This window comes from Aethalodelphis obliquidens, unplaced genomic scaffold (assembly GCF_003676395.1).
Source record: "Aethalodelphis obliquidens isolate GAN/ISIS:26980383/991018 unplaced genomic scaffold, ASM367639v1 scaffold31, whole genome shotgun sequence".
In the NCBI taxonomy this organism is placed as follows: Eukaryota; Metazoa; Chordata; class Mammalia; order Artiodactyla; family Delphinidae; genus Aethalodelphis; species Aethalodelphis obliquidens.
Genome location: NW_020837975.1, coordinates 13477584 through 13492209, shown reverse-complemented (window position 1 = coordinate 13492209; position 14626 = coordinate 13477584). Strand labels below are relative to the sequence as shown.

Sequence of the window (14626 nt, the reverse complement as noted above, 5' to 3'; positions counted from 1 at the left end):
CCGCCTGCCAATGAGGGGGACACGGGTTCAAGCCCTGGTCCGGGAAGATCCCACATGCCGTGGAGCAACTAAACCCGTGCACCACAACTACTGAGCCTGCACTCTAGAGCTCACGAGCCACAACTACTGAGCCCACACGCCACAACTACTGAAGCCCACGCGCCTAGAGCCTGTGCTCTGCAACAAGAGAAGCCACCGCAATGAGAAGCCAGCACACCGCAACGAAGAGTAGTCCCCGCTTGCCGTAACGAGAGAAAGCCTGCGCGCAGCAACGAGAGAAAACCCGCACGCAGCAACAAAGATCCAACGCAGCCGTAAATAAATAAATAGATTTATTTATTTATTTATTTATTTATTTAAAAAAGAATCCGCCTGCCAATGCAGGGGACATGGGTTCAAGCCTTGGTCCGGCAAGATCCCACATGCCACGGGGCAACTAAGCCCGTGCGCCACAACTACTGAGCAGCGAATAGTAGCCTCCTCTCGCTACAACTAGAGAAAGCCCGCACGCAGCAACAAAGACCCAACGCAGCCAAAAATAAATAAATAAAAGGCAGTCACTCTGGTTGCATGGGGTGCCGAGGAACTCAGAAAAGGAACTCATGTGGCTAGATATGTTTCTGTGTTGTATGAAGAATAAAACTAACTTGTAGAGCCTGTGATTTCATGGGCATTATATTCACATAAAGTTTCCTTTAGAAACAAATGTAAGGTAAAAAAAACAGTTGATTAAAAAATAATAGTAATCCAGCTGGGACACAGATATGCCCCAAATCATGAAGATGTTATGTGAATGAGGTTGGGGATATGTCCCAGTTCTATCCAAATACCCTCCCAGCTTTGACCTCCAGGATTTCCCAAGAGGCAGCCACCAAGAGAAGCAGCAGAAATGTCAACTCCCTTTTTTTCCAGGTTGCCCCAGGCATTGAGCTCCACCTTCCCTCCATGTCTGTGCTCAGGCTGGCGGCCCCCGGCTGACTTCCCAGTCTGAAGTGGTTCACGTGATGGACAGGACGGTGTGAGCGAAACACATCCTCTCCTCCCCGCCCAGGGGGCTCTCTGCAAGCTGGGGATTTACCCCCCTTTCCGCTTGTTTGCTCCTTCCCACCCCTGGATTTTTTTTTACTCCCTGAACTTCCCCCACACCCCACTGAAGCGAAGACTCAAAGTTCAGAAGGAAAGAGCATCTTTGAAAAAATGGTCATAACTGATCCAGCCTATGTCTCTCCCCAGGTTCTTGGACAGGTGTTCCTAAAGTTGGGGTGTGCAAAGAATGGGGATAGAGCCCACCTATAACAGACTGTTCCACTTCCCAACTGGCTGTCAGGTGTCACTGCAGCAAGAGGGATTTAGGCTAGATCAGGGATGGTCAGGACACTTGCCATAAACAATTGAGTCATAATCCTGTGGGGAACCATGTGGCCCCATGTGCCACCGAGGGGCCAGCAGGGGAAGAACGAGGGTGTTGTGCAGTCACTTCTGAATAAATATGGATTTCCTCTGGATAAAGGAGCACTGTCTATAGTATCATATTTTATTATAATGATGCTTGGCCTGTGAGTTCTTTGAAGATGAGAACTGTCATCTTCTTTGCACGTCTAACATCTAGCATTAATACAAAGTAGGTGTTCGATAAATGCTTGTTGAAGGGAAGAACGAATCAACACAGACCACACAAGTACACTCTGGGATGCTGGGGGCAGGATGGGTGTGTGATACAGCACCCAGATGGAGGCCGCAGCCACCAGATCTGTGTGATCCCATTAGAGTCCCGGGAAAGCCCACCTCTGCATCAAAGCTTCTCTGTCCAGAAGAGCGTGGAACTGGAGAAGCTCAGTGGAAGAGCTGGTAAAAGCTGGGGGAGGGGCCAGAAGGGGCTGGGGAGGAGCCTGAGGAAGGTTGAAGGCTTCCCCCAGCAGGGAGCGGTCACCACCAGCTGAGTCGCACAGAGAGTTCAGGAACCCTCCTTCCCTGTCCCCTGCTCTGAATCCCCACCCCTGCCCCTCTGCTGCCACCATGTGCCCCAAGCAGGTGAGCTGAGCCTCTGAGTTCAGAAGACTCCATCTAGTATTAAAACAACGAGACACCAGGCACCACCACACACCCGTCCCCAGTACAGAAACAGCAGGGTGGTGGGCTCAGCCGGCTGCTTCCGCTGCCTCACTTTCCCTGCCACCAGCTCCCTCCTCATCCTGCTCTCCATTCTGGAGCCTGCGCACAATGCGGGTAAGGTCCAGGCTTCGGGTTAGCGTGTCCAAGAGCATCTTGTCCTTCTGGACGCCCTCCATGAACTCCTCCAGGGAGAGTTCCCCTGGGATAGAGAGAAAGGGCATCATGGGCAGGAGGTGTTCACATCTGCTGTCTGGGGCCCAGAGCTGCAGTCTTGTAAGGGGGACAGAACCAAGGCTAGAGGAAGTGGCTGTGAATGGGGCTGGCCAAGAAGCCAGAGACCAAAGTCTGGTGCAGGCATCCCCAAAAGCCAGCTCTGTGGCCGGGGCGGAGGCAGGCAGAGGAGGTGGCCAGCAGCGGCCCTTTTGTGCCTCCGTCTCCCCTTCTGCCCTCTCCCCTGGGGACCCTGGTGACACCCCCCGTGACCCCTCCCCTGGGGACCCCCGGCGCGGCCTCACCATCCCCATTGACGTCAATCTTGGAGAACACTGTATCGGTGAACTCCTCTGCGGTCATGGTCGAGTCGCTGCAGGGGTTAATGGTTCGGATGGCCTGGGAGGGAAGAAGTGAGATGACCCGTCCTAATTAGTCTCAGCGGTAGGAGAGGGGCAGAGCGAGCACATCAGGCTCCCAACAGCGCGTGTGTGTGTAAGGTGAGTACAGATCAAGGTGCCTGAGGCCTCAGGCAGAGCTGGGACTGTGCTTCGACATATCTTGGTACAGATTAGGAAACTGAAGCCCAGAGAGCAGAGGAAACCTGGCCCGGGTCACGCAGCTGGTGAAGGCCGAGCCACCCAGGGGAAGTCAGTCCCAATCCTGTCCCCTACCTAGCACGCTATTCCGCCATCTTAAGACCCAGCCCCAGGCTCTCAGCTCTGGCTCCGCCCCTGCCCGGCCCTTTGCACCTGGAGTTACCCGGATGATGGTGAGAAGCTCGTCGCGGTCGATGCATCCGTTGCCGTCCACGTCGTAGAGCTTGAAGTACCAGCGCAGCTTCTGTTCCACCTTCCCCTTGAGGACAAGACTCAGCGCCGCCACGTACTCCATGAAGTCGATGTAGCCGTCCTGTGTGAGGGGCACGGCCGCCTGAGCCCCCTCTGCCTGGGCCCCGCCCTCGGAGCCCCCGGGGCCCCAGGATACGCTGAGCCCAGGCCCGGACCCGCGCCCCGCCCCCTTGGCGCCCACCGGCTTACGCCCTCCTGGACGCCCGTTATAGCTCACCCTACCTGCCGCAGGATGGTTTATCAAGTTTGATAAACCAGTCCCCCCTAGAGTATGAATGGCTTATGCTACTATCCCTTAACAGGTATTTTGGTTCCAGACGTCACTGGCTGCTTCCCTGTGATCCTCAAACTTCAGCCTTCCAGTTTGGGGGGTGGGGTGTAAGAGTGTGTAGGTGGGAGGAGAGACAAGGACTCCCCAGGGATGGGGGCGTGGTTTGGATGAGCTCTAACTAACCGAGATAAGGGGTACAGGTAGATGGGGAGGCACCGAGCGCCTTTCTCATTCTTCCCTTTATTCTTTGAAACTTACCGAGCACCTACTACGTGCTGTGATAGGCTGAGGATTCAGAACTCCGTAAGATAGAACCCTGTCCTGATGGGAGCGCAATGTTGAGGACGCAGGTTTGAATCCTGGCCTCACCCTCTCAAATATGTGGGATCTGGGACAAAGGATTCAATATGTCTCTGGCCCTCGATTTCCTCATCTGTAATAGTTATAACAGCTGCCACCTGCATGGGATTGTTGTGGGCTTAAATGAGTGCATGAGTGTAAGGCACTCAACACTGCCTGGCACATAGTAATCGCTCAGTAAATGTTAGCTATTGTTATTACCACTATAGTATTACTGTTATTATTATTACTATTATTATTATCAAGAGATCGTTGTGCCATCATGATGTATATTCAGTGACACCACATCTGGACAGGACATTATGGACTCACAGAATAGGGGGGCACCCAGGCAAGGGCAGCAGGGAGGCTTCCTGGGGGAGGCGCTGCCCTCATTGAGTCTTGGAGGCATTGAGTCTTGAGGTGGTGTGAGACATTCCTGCGGGATATTTCCCCAGGACCCTCCAAATGTTCAGCAGCTGACCCTCTGCCTGGCCCTGCCAGCCCTACCAATACGGTCAGAGAAGCAGGGAGCACAGGCCTGCTTCTGCCCACCTCCCCCAAGCCAAGTGAAGCTGGGAGAGGGAAGCCTTGTCATGCAGAGAGGCTGAGTACTGTAAGGAAAGGAGCACTGGACTCAGAGCACATGACTTGGAGTCCAGTCCCTGTTCCTCCACTCACAACCATGACTCTGGAACCAGGAGTTACTGAGAGGCAGATTTGGAATCGGTATCAAGAACTCTTAGGCAGGGTTGCCCGTGGTGGAATGAGCCTCGTGCAGCAATGACCTCCCTGTCACTGAAAGTGTGCAAGCAGAGGCTGGGGTAACGTTATTAGGGATGTGGCAGAGGTTGGGTATGAAGGCCTCTGAGATCTCCCGATTGTGTGCTGCCCTTTGGCCTTAGGTGAGACCTTAACCACCTGAGCCCCGTGGTAGGCATCACACTCATAGTGAACATTTGCGTAGTGCTTCCCCGTGTTTAAGGGCTTTCCCTTATGCCTTAGCTCAATCAGTCCTTGCCCAACCCTCCTTTCAGGATCGTTGTCAGGATGGAGCCAGGCGCCCCTGCAGCTACGCTCAGAGAAGCAAGAAGACTGCTATCGAAGTTTCCTCTGGGCAAGGGGACACAGGGTGAGGGTACTTTTGCTTTTCATTTTTTATCTTTCTATATTGTTGGAAACTTTTACAATGAGCTGTAAGGTTTTGGTAAGTAAAATAGTTTTTAATTTTGGAATTTTTTGTAATTAAAAAAAATGGCTAAAAAGGGGCAATGGAAAGGTATGTGCACTGGTGCCAGAAAGACCTAAACCATGTCTTAGGAGAGGTGTGACCTTGGACAAGTCCCGTAGCCTCTGCAAGTCTCATTTCCTCAGCTCTGAGATGGGAATGACAGTATGCGCTTTTCAAGATTGTGGTCTGGGTTAGATTCAGTAATAAGACTACAGCGATACTTTTTTTTCATGCTTCATATGATGTTTTACTCACTTTACTCATTTAATCTCGCAACCACCCCTGGGTATTTCTGTCCGCATTTTCAGATGAAAAGCTAAAGTTGAAAGAGGTTAGGCCACACACTAGTGAATGACAAAGCCTTTCCTAGAAACCGAAGTCTCCTAAATGCCACCCAGCGCTCAGATGCAGGTATGGAAGATTTACACTGATTTCTGTGCACCTGTGTGATTGCCGGGTACAGCCAAGCCCAGGCAAAACTTTGAAGTCAACGAAGCATATGGCGGTTACCCAGGTCACACTCCCCACTCACAGCTATACCCCCAAACCCTGCGCGCCCAGTGCAGTACCCTAGGATACAGCTCTCTTCTAATTCAGGGGCTGGCAAACTTTTTCTATAAAGGGCCAAATAGCACATATTTCAGTTTTGACAATCAGTAACATAATGGGTGTGGTGTGTTATAATAAAAATTCATTTACAAAAATAGACCCATGGGCTATTGTTTGCACTGCCCTGTTTAACTTCTCTCTGTATCAAAACTTCCCAGTGCTGTGTCCCATCTCGTAACTAACCTGCCCTACTGCTTTATGCTGGCGACAGTGGTTGGAAGCAATGTTGCCTGAAGTGTGATTTATCCCATTGGTGTGTACAAGGCACTTTAGATGTTACAAAGATGCTCTTCAGTTTAACAATTAGCAGGTATGTATTTAAATTAGTGTATGTTATATAATATATAACTATTTCATAAAATTCATAATTTCTCATATAGTCATTCACTCAAATAAAAATATTGATTGAGCACCTACTGTGTTCCAGGCACTGTTCTAGGTGCAAAGGCCATAGCAATGAACAGGAAAGACAGAAATCCCTGCCTTCATGGAGCTCACATTCCAGCAGGAGAAATTGACAATAAACATAGCAACTAAATGTTATTCAGTATCATGTATTAGAAGATGAGACATGCTCTGGGGGAAAGGGGGAGGAGTAGGAAATGCTACGGCGGGGGCTAGTCCTAGTTAAATGAGGTTGAAACCAGGAGATCAGGGCAGGTGTCAGTGGGAAGGAGACATTTGAACAAGTCTTGCAGCAGGGGAAGGTGTGAGCCAAGCAGAATTCTGGAGGAAGAGAGTCCAGGCAGCACCCAGGCCTGAAGGTGGGAATGTGTGTGGAATTGAGGAGGTCAGGTTTGGGACAGTATAGGTGGTGCTTACATGTGACAAGAGATGGCATATGAATGACTCAGGTTAGGCAAGTACAGGGTTGATGGGTTGCCCCTCCCTGGTATCATACATGTAATCTTAGGGGGTCCTTCTGAAGGTTTCCTTAACAGGCAAGAAGCTGAGCTATTTCAGTGCATTTGGGTACAAGGTGTTGAGGCTCAGCCGTGGACTCTGCCCCCTCCTTTTCGGGAAAGATCACTTCTTCTGGAGCATCTTGGGGGACCAGCCTGATGATGCCATCCCTCTGGGTCTCCATACCTGGGCTCCAGTACTCTGACCCTGCATCCCTTTCAGGAAAGCCCTTGGGCACCATGATGCTGCCCTTGAGGCTGGGACTCAAAGCCCATAATCTGCTTTGGCCCCTTGATCCTAAACATTAGTGAGTTTTAAATAGCCTCTGAACCTCAGCTTTCCCTAGGAGCCCTGCCTACAATGATGTTGGGACCCTATGGGCAGTGAGTGGAGCCGGGAAAGCTCTGGGCGACCTCTCCCTGGTGTGCAGTTGGACATATGGCAGCATCACATCCTCACCTTCAAGGGAACACCAGCCGGGGTGGGGACCAGCAGGGGTGGGGAGATGGGTGTGTAGATTTACGTTCTTCTACCACTACATCTTGACTGAATTGCTCCAGATAAATAGAAGATTTGCTATGAAACACCAAGGAACACCTTAACTAATGCTCCCGACCTCCATGACAGATACAGATGAATAAGCTGAGGCGGAGAGGGGGGGAGATGGGCTCCAGGCTACCCAGCTGATGAAAACTGGGGGCCCAAACTCACAGTGCCCCTCTGTCTCATCAGGAAGTCCTTACCCAATGCACCCAGGTGATTCCTTGGGGAGACATATAATTTGACAGCTGCGCAGACCTTTAATCCCTCTTAGGATGAACTGAGGTCACCAGGTGTTTGGGAGTTGGAGTAGCCTGGGTTCCCCAGTGACCAGGCAACCCTGACTGTCCCCAGTTCTAGTGTCCACAGGCCATCATGGGATGGGTGACCCAAGTAACATGGGCCTGCCCATCCCAGACCAGCCGGGCTGAAGCTCATCACTCTGCTCTCTGCCCTCCACCCTTCCTCCTCTTGCATCCCGTGAGCATCTAATGACCTGTGCAGAAGCACCACGTACAGTGCCAAGCACTTAGTAGGTGCTCAATGACTGTCTTGTAAGTGTTCATATTTGTTCTGGAATAAACTGTGCATGTGGAAGAGGCAGAGGAAGCCAATAGGTTTGGCCTCTGGGCGCACTGATCGGGGGCCTCTGTCTTCCCCTGGAGAGTGAGGGCAGGGACGATGGCTGACTCCTTTCTGAACCCCCAGTGCCTGACGCACAGTAGGCGCTCAATGAACGTTAGAAAACTGGAATCCCTGATGGCGACACTCAACCTCCCAGATAAATGAAGTCACTCCTCCAGCCATTCTCACACCTTCTTCTCCCCACCCCCATGCTGGCCGGGGGGGCGTCCCTCCAGCACTCCCCACCCAGACCCCTGCTCACTTTGTTGAAGTCAAAGGTCTCAAACATCTGCTCCACGTACTGGCTGGCCCACGGGCTCAGGTTCTTGAGGCCGAAGAACTGGCGGAACTCGTAGAAGGTGAGCTGGCCGGAGGGGCACTCGGTCATGAACTTCTTGTACCACTGGTGGCACTCGGTGCTGCTCAGCTCCTCCACCGACTTACCGTCTATAATGTTCCCCATCGCTCAGGCCCACGGGAGGCTGATGCCCCAGACGGACCGGTTCTTTTTTCCCTGCTGCTCCTCGCACCCGGGCCTCGCACCTGGGCTTCCTAACACTGGGCCCTCCTCTCCCACAGGCCTGAGTCCCGCAGATCTGAGCGAGGGAGGGCCTGGTGAATCAAAAAGTGCAGGGAAATGATAGGAGGAAACGAGCAGAAGGGAGAAGGTAATGGGGGCTGTGCAAACCTACACCCAAATCCAGGGGCTGCTGGAGAACTCACGTTAAAAGTCCCCACTAAATCCTGGCAGCCAATGGAGACCTACTCCCTGGGAAGAGGAGTGAAAATAGAACAAAGCTTAGAGGAGCAGAGGCCCAGGATTACAGCCCTGAGCTGGAGGTGAGAGGATTTTCTTACCCAGTATGCAATCTCCTTATCCCTTCTTACCAGGACAGAGTGGGTGGCCAGCCAGCAGCTGTTCTGATCCTGTCACTTCCTCTGCCTTCTCCTCCTATTTTGAATGGGTCCTCAATGTTTCTGGTTCCTGCCCTCAGACACGGCATTGAGGTACCTATGAGAAAGAGCTGGGTTTTCTTCCAGAGCTGGGCCAAATTCGGGCCCTTGGTAGGGCTGCTGTGTATAGTTACCCAGGCTGTGCACTGCTTGGCTGTCACAACCGAGGGGTTCAAGTCACACCACGGATGGCTAACATATGAGAGTGTCTGGGTGATGCAGAGTTTGTGGGCTTCCAAGATGAGTCCTAAGTAGCCAAAGGGAACCCCTTCCTACATAAAACTGCACAAATATCCATAGCCACACACACACACACACACACACACACACACACACACACACACACACACAGATCCTGTTCTGACCACACTCTCATATTCCTGGAGGTTGCATCTTTCCCATCCTGGGACGCTTGAATTCAGCCCTTCATCTGACCCTAAACCTGATACCATCAGCACCCAGGGGCGTGGGGATAGGGGACATTGAGTGTGTGCCTAACGGCCTGGGTGTGTGTGTGTGTGTGTGTGTGTGAGTGCAGGCACACATTTGCACGGGTGTGCTCCTACCTGCTGGTCCTAGAAAGCTCCCAGGCCAAGCCTAGGGTTCCATCTATGCAGCAATATCTTCCTCTGACCCCTAGTGGGATGCTCTCCAGCCATAGAATTTGAAGCTTGTTCTTTTCTGGAGCCAACATTTAAGTGCACTTAAGCTGGATGCTACTGGGAAAGCTCAGAGCCAGCACTCGCTCTGTCCTGACCCTTGCCTGTTTCCCTCCCTCCTCTGCTATGTGGACCATCCCATCTTTATTTAAATAAAAAGCAAATTAGAAACCTCAGAGGCAGTTTGGGGATGGAGGCAACAGGAAGATGGTGGTTTTTATGCAATTTTGTGAGAAGAGTGTCAGGCTCTTGATCTTAGGAGCATTTCCTGAGAACTGGACAGAAGGAGGACCAGGGCCTGGAGAAGTTCAGCTCAGAGAGATGGCCCAGCTCTGTAGAGGAAGGGCAGTCACAGCCTTCCAGCCATTAGGGCTCAGTCCTCTGTATCCATAGCTGTGACCACTGGCTGGGCAGAGGGAGGAGCCCGGAGTGATGGGGTCAGTGTGCCTAGATACTCCTCAGCCCCAGAAGCTCTTCCTCAAGTGGACAACCCCTTCCAACAGCTCAGGGCACAGAGGAACCACTGGAAGCAGAACCCTGGACACCTGGAGAGGAATCTCCCTCTTTGACCAAGGTGCTCCAGATGGAATGAGACAAAGTTCCCTGAGAACTAGAGGAGCCTGGGAGGGCTGCTTCTCTGGCCCTGTCTTATGTGGCATCTGCCAGGTATAACTGGAGGTGCGGGTGGGGGCTATGTGCTCTGGGCAGGGTCTGCCTTCTCAGACCTGGTCTTCCCCCAGGAGCAGTTCTCTTCCTTTCCATCATAGAAACCACTAGGTGGCCTCCTTTCCAGTTTTATAACTCTTTTTGCCCATTATCCTGAGAAAGTTCATCTAAAGGGCCCAGAGCTAAGAATGCTCCTTAGAAGACCAGACAGAGAGAGAGAAAGACTGAGACAAGAGTGACATTAATACTGTTGTCCCTGTCACTTGTTGTGTACCTGATACCTATGATGAGAAGGAAACCACCAAAACGTTAACAGGCTCATCTCTGAGTCATGGGATCACAGTGATTTTTTATTTTTTATAAAGATTTCTTTTTATTTATTTGTTTGTTTATTTAGGCTGCTCTGGGTCTTAGTTGCAGCGCACAGAATTTTCATTGCGGCATGTGGACTCTTAGTTGCGGCAGCACGCATGTGGGATCTAGTTCCCCTGACAAGGGATTGAACCTGGGCCCCCTGCATTGGGAGTGTGGAGTCTTACCCACTGGACCACCAGGGAAGTCTCACGAGTGATTTTTTTTTTAATTAATTAATTATTTATTTATTGGCTGTGTTGGTTCTTCCTTGCTGCCTGTGGGCTTTTCTCTAGTTGCAGCGAGCAGGGGCTACTCTTCGTTGCGGTTCACGGGCTTCTCACCGCGATGGCCTCTCCTGTTGCAGAGCACGGACTCCAGGCGCACAGGCCTCAGTAGTTGCAGCACATGGGCTCAGTAGTTGTGGCTCACGGGCTTTGTTGCTCCGTGGCATGTGGAATCTTCCCGGACCAGGGCTCGAACCCGTGTTCCCTGCATTGGCAGGCGGATTCTTAACCACTGCACCACCAAGGAAGCCCTCACCAGTGATTTTTTAATCTTTGCTTTAAAAAAAAAATCTGTATTTTAAAAAATTGTTTATTATGAACATATGTTGCTCACATAACCAGAGGATAGTTATTTTTGAAAAAAGAATCAAATGGGACTGTTTTACTTCTCTTCTACCTAAAGTGATCAATTTTTGGTGCATTGTGGGGGGAGGGGAGGGCTTGGATCTGCCTACTTTGATCAAGTTTTCCAGAACATGTTTTTTTGTTGGGGGGGGGGGTGTTGGCTTGGGGGCGGGAGGGCTCCTCCACTGAACTTGCTTGGGGCCCAGGCTGGAATCTGTGTCATTGAAGAGTCCTCTCAGGCCCAGGGTTTGAAACGAAGAGGTCAAGGAGGAGATGGCAGCTCATCTTTCCATCTCTCCCTATTTACATCCTCCTCATTCTTTATGTGTGAGCACAAAGGCCAGCTCCTCTGTGAAGCCTTCTGAATCTCTGCAGAATTCGTCTTTCCTGCCTCAGCACACTAACGTCTTGCTTACGTGTTATATTAGTTTTCTGTGTCACATAACAAACTACCACAAAATCAGCAGCTTCAAAATATGTACATTGATTACCTCATAGTTTCTGAGGACAAGGAGTCCAAGCCTGGCTCAACGGGGTCCTCTGTCCAGGATCTCACAAGGCTGGAATCAAGGTGTTGTCTGGGCTATGTTTTCATCTGAAGGCTTGACTGGGGAAGAATCCACTCCCACCTCATTCGGGTCATTGGTGGAATTCATTCCCTGTAGCTCTAGGACTGAGGGTCCTGGCTTCCTGCTAGATATTGTCTGGAGGGCACTCTCGGGTCCTAGAGGCTGCCTAAAGTTTCTAGAAGCTGCCCACATTTCCTTGTTACATGGGCTCCTCGACACAGATGCTTATTTTGTCAAGCCAGCGAGGGGAATCTCCCTCTAATCTGCTAAAATGGAATTTTATATGATGGAACCTAATCAAGGGATTGACACCCATCAGCTTTGCCATGTTCTGTAGAGTAGAAGCAAGTCACAGAGGGAGGGGATTGTACAAAGGCAGGACCAACAGGAGGTGGAGATCATTGGACATCACCTTAGAGTCTATGACAGTCACACTTCTACGATAACATAGACACAACACTCATTTCTTTCTGGAATTATAAGCAGCTGTTTATTGCCAGCCTGCCCTCAAGAATCCAGCAAGTTCCCCGGGTAGAGACTACTGTCTTACTCATTTCTCAAAACCTCCCAGCACCTAGTACCGCGGATTCCACATGGTTGTGTGCTGGTTGTTTGGTTTGCCCCTCCCCACTCCTTCTCCACCTTTCTGGGTCTGCACTGAGCCCCAGGAGGCTGACCCCCGTGGACTGGATCACCTGGGCTCCCCAGCCCTCTGGCTTCAGTCTGGATTTGCCCATTGAGAAGTACTGGAAGGAGACTGGAGGATGGAAAGAGACAGAAGCTGGTGTCTGTTCTCCTCCCTCCCTGCTGGGTCACAGTTTGGGCCCCAGTTGTCTTCTTTGACCTTCAGCTACAGCTCCTGCCAGAACCTCTCCAAGCTCCTGTGACAAAACCCCCTCCCTCTACCCCTCAGGCTTAGGGGTAAGAAGGGCCTTCCTCTGTGCCACCCCCTGGGCATACCCCCAGTCCCTTAACTGTGCCCGCTTCTCTGCGAATAGTCCCCTCATTAAACTCTCCCCAGTTACCTTTTTGAGATAACATTTGACTGACAGGGGCTTGAGCTCAATAAAACATTACTGAATGAATGAATGTAAGCGTGATTAAAGAAAGGATTAAAGAGAGCTAACGTAGGATGGAGCTATTAGGTGTAAGACACCATGCTAAGCTCGATGAATAAGCTCATGGCAGCCCTGTGGGGTGGGTGTTGTTATTTCCACGGGAGACGAGAGAAATTAGAGGCAGAAAAATCACATTCTGAGGTTCACAAACATTTTAAGTGGTGGTACCAACGTTTTTCCTCCTCCTCATCTTGCTTTTAGCCTAAGTTTTTAAATCTCTGGGGAAAGCCTGACTGGAGCTAGAGGACCCTGTAAGCCCCTCAGTCCAGCACCTTCCCCTGTGGCCCCTCTGCTTGAGCAATCCCAGAGCAATCCCATCAACGGGGAGCTCACTCCCGTCGGTTGTGGGGCGCCATTCCGGACTCCAGCCCAGGATGGGAATGGAATCCCACGGCTTCCCAACCCCAGAGCTCGGTGGCTTTAGCAGTCCTGCTCTCCATCCTTCCCCCAAAGGCATGCAGGATTGGGATCCACAGCGAGGCATCCAGGAAGAGGTGAATACACAAGAGGGACACAGGGGGGCGGAGCGGACAGCTCATGCGGTGGCCCCGTGAGAGAGGTCTGTGGCCTCCCCTGGCTGCTCTGTCCGCAGGACTCCTTCCCGGGACAGATGCCATACCAGAGTCAGAGGATCCACCGGGCTGAATGATGCCAAGGAGAGGAGGCAGGTGGGGCAGGGGCAGAGGCAGAAGCCGTGCCCAGAAGGGATGGGAGGGGTGGTAAACCCCTCCAAGGCTGCCCGTCTGCCCACTAGCCACCTCCACAGAAACACAACAGAGCCCTGAGCACAGGTTCTTGGCCCCCTGGGACCATTCCGCCCAGACCGACCTGGGACCTGGGCCAGCTTCTCTGAAGGTTCCCAGGAAGCGTCCATGGAGGCTGCTCTACCAAGGTGAACCTCAAGGCGGCGACCTTCTCCAGGAGAGAGGAGGAGGCGTCAGTTGGGGGAGTGAAGATGCTGGCCCCGCCCCCGCCCAGCGAGGCTGTCGGGTCTGGGAGGGCAGAGGTGATTCTTGTTCATCTTTGTAGCCCAAGGACCCAGCCCGCACTAGGTGTTCACCCAGTGTCTGTTGGATGATTGATAGGAGGTATAACTTTTGGTTGTATGTAGACTGAAAACTTGCATGTTATCTCTGCCTCTTTTCAAAAGCGCCCTGAAATGGCAATACATTTCTAAAAGCTATCAAAAGAAATCCACAGAGACCAAGAAAAAGAAGACAGTAGATGAGAGGGTCTAATAAAATTTTGGACAAGAGAAGGCAGACAGACAAGTGGTGTCTTACCAGAGTGCGCAAAGGTGAAAGCCGAGTGCTGTCCAAGGGCAGGAGGGCGTGGAGGCTGGCACAGACACAAAGCCTGTTTCTGCCGCAGGGCTCCGCGGGCTCCGCGAGGTGGGCACAGAAGGTGCCCTGGGGGCTGGGGTGCAGGACAGGTGCGGCGGAAATAGGAGGACGGTGGGAAGCTTGTGTCAGGAGCGACTGGCTTCCCGGATGCCCTCCTCAAGGCAGCGGAACTGACATCTCCAGGCGTCTATCTCCTGACCCTGGTGGAAGATTATTCTGGAGTTTTGAACTGGAGAGGCCCTAGCCTCTATGTCCAGCTCAGGAAGAGAGAAGAGCCGCTCTGGAAACCAGGATGTTAAGGGAAAGTCTGTTGATGAAAAGTGAGACTCCCCCTGCCCCCCCGCAAGCTCCTTCTCACACTGGTTCCTTGAATGACAACCAGGCAGGAGAGACTTGGTACAGATGTCAAATGGCCTGCTTCCAGCCTAGGATCACCAGACATTGGAGGAAAGCTTCTACCTTGAAAGACAGCCTACCTCGAACACACAGAAGAAACTGGATTCTTCACTGTTAGGTGATGTTTAGGAGGCCCTCTCGCCCTTTCTCTCCACTTACCATCTTCTTTTTAAGAAGGGTATCCAGGGAAGCCTGGCCAAGCACTGGCTGCTGGTCTGGGTCCTCAGCATCCTGTCCCTTCACCCCAC

At 51.8% G+C, this 14626-nt stretch overlaps 1 protein-coding gene across 1 annotated transcript; it reads right to left on the bottom strand.

Moving 5' to 3' along the window:
- Positions 1 to 1275: 1275 nt before the first annotated feature.
- On the bottom strand, positions 1276 to 8357 carry GUCA1A (guanylate cyclase activator 1A). The gene is made up of 4 exons (XM_027127235.1): positions 7953 to 8357; positions 3085 to 3234; positions 2628 to 2721; positions 1276 to 2311 (listed from the first exon to the last, which is right to left on the bottom strand). Exons 1-4 carry the CDS (start codon positions 8151 to 8153, stop codon positions 2139 to 2141), a joined length of 618 nt encoding a protein of 205 aa, XP_026983036.1. The 5' UTR covers positions 8154 to 8357; the 3' UTR covers positions 1276 to 2138.
- Between the last annotated feature and the right edge of the window lie 6269 nt (positions 8358 to 14626).

Excerpts from the sequence above, each read along its gene's own strand:
- GUCA1A (XM_027127235.1), bottom strand. The coding sequence starts at position 8,153 with ATGGGGAACATTATAGACGGTAAGTCGGTGGAGGAGCTGAGCAGCACC. Across the intron at positions 3,235-7,952 it reads AGACCTTTGACTTCAACAAA|GACGGCTACATCGACTTCAT; the intron begins GTGAGCAGGGGT and ends CCCCTCACACAG. Across the intron at positions 2,312-2,627 it reads GATTGACGTCAATGGGGATG|GGGAACTCTCCCTGGAGGAG; the intron begins GTGAGGCCGCGC and ends TCTCTATCCCAG.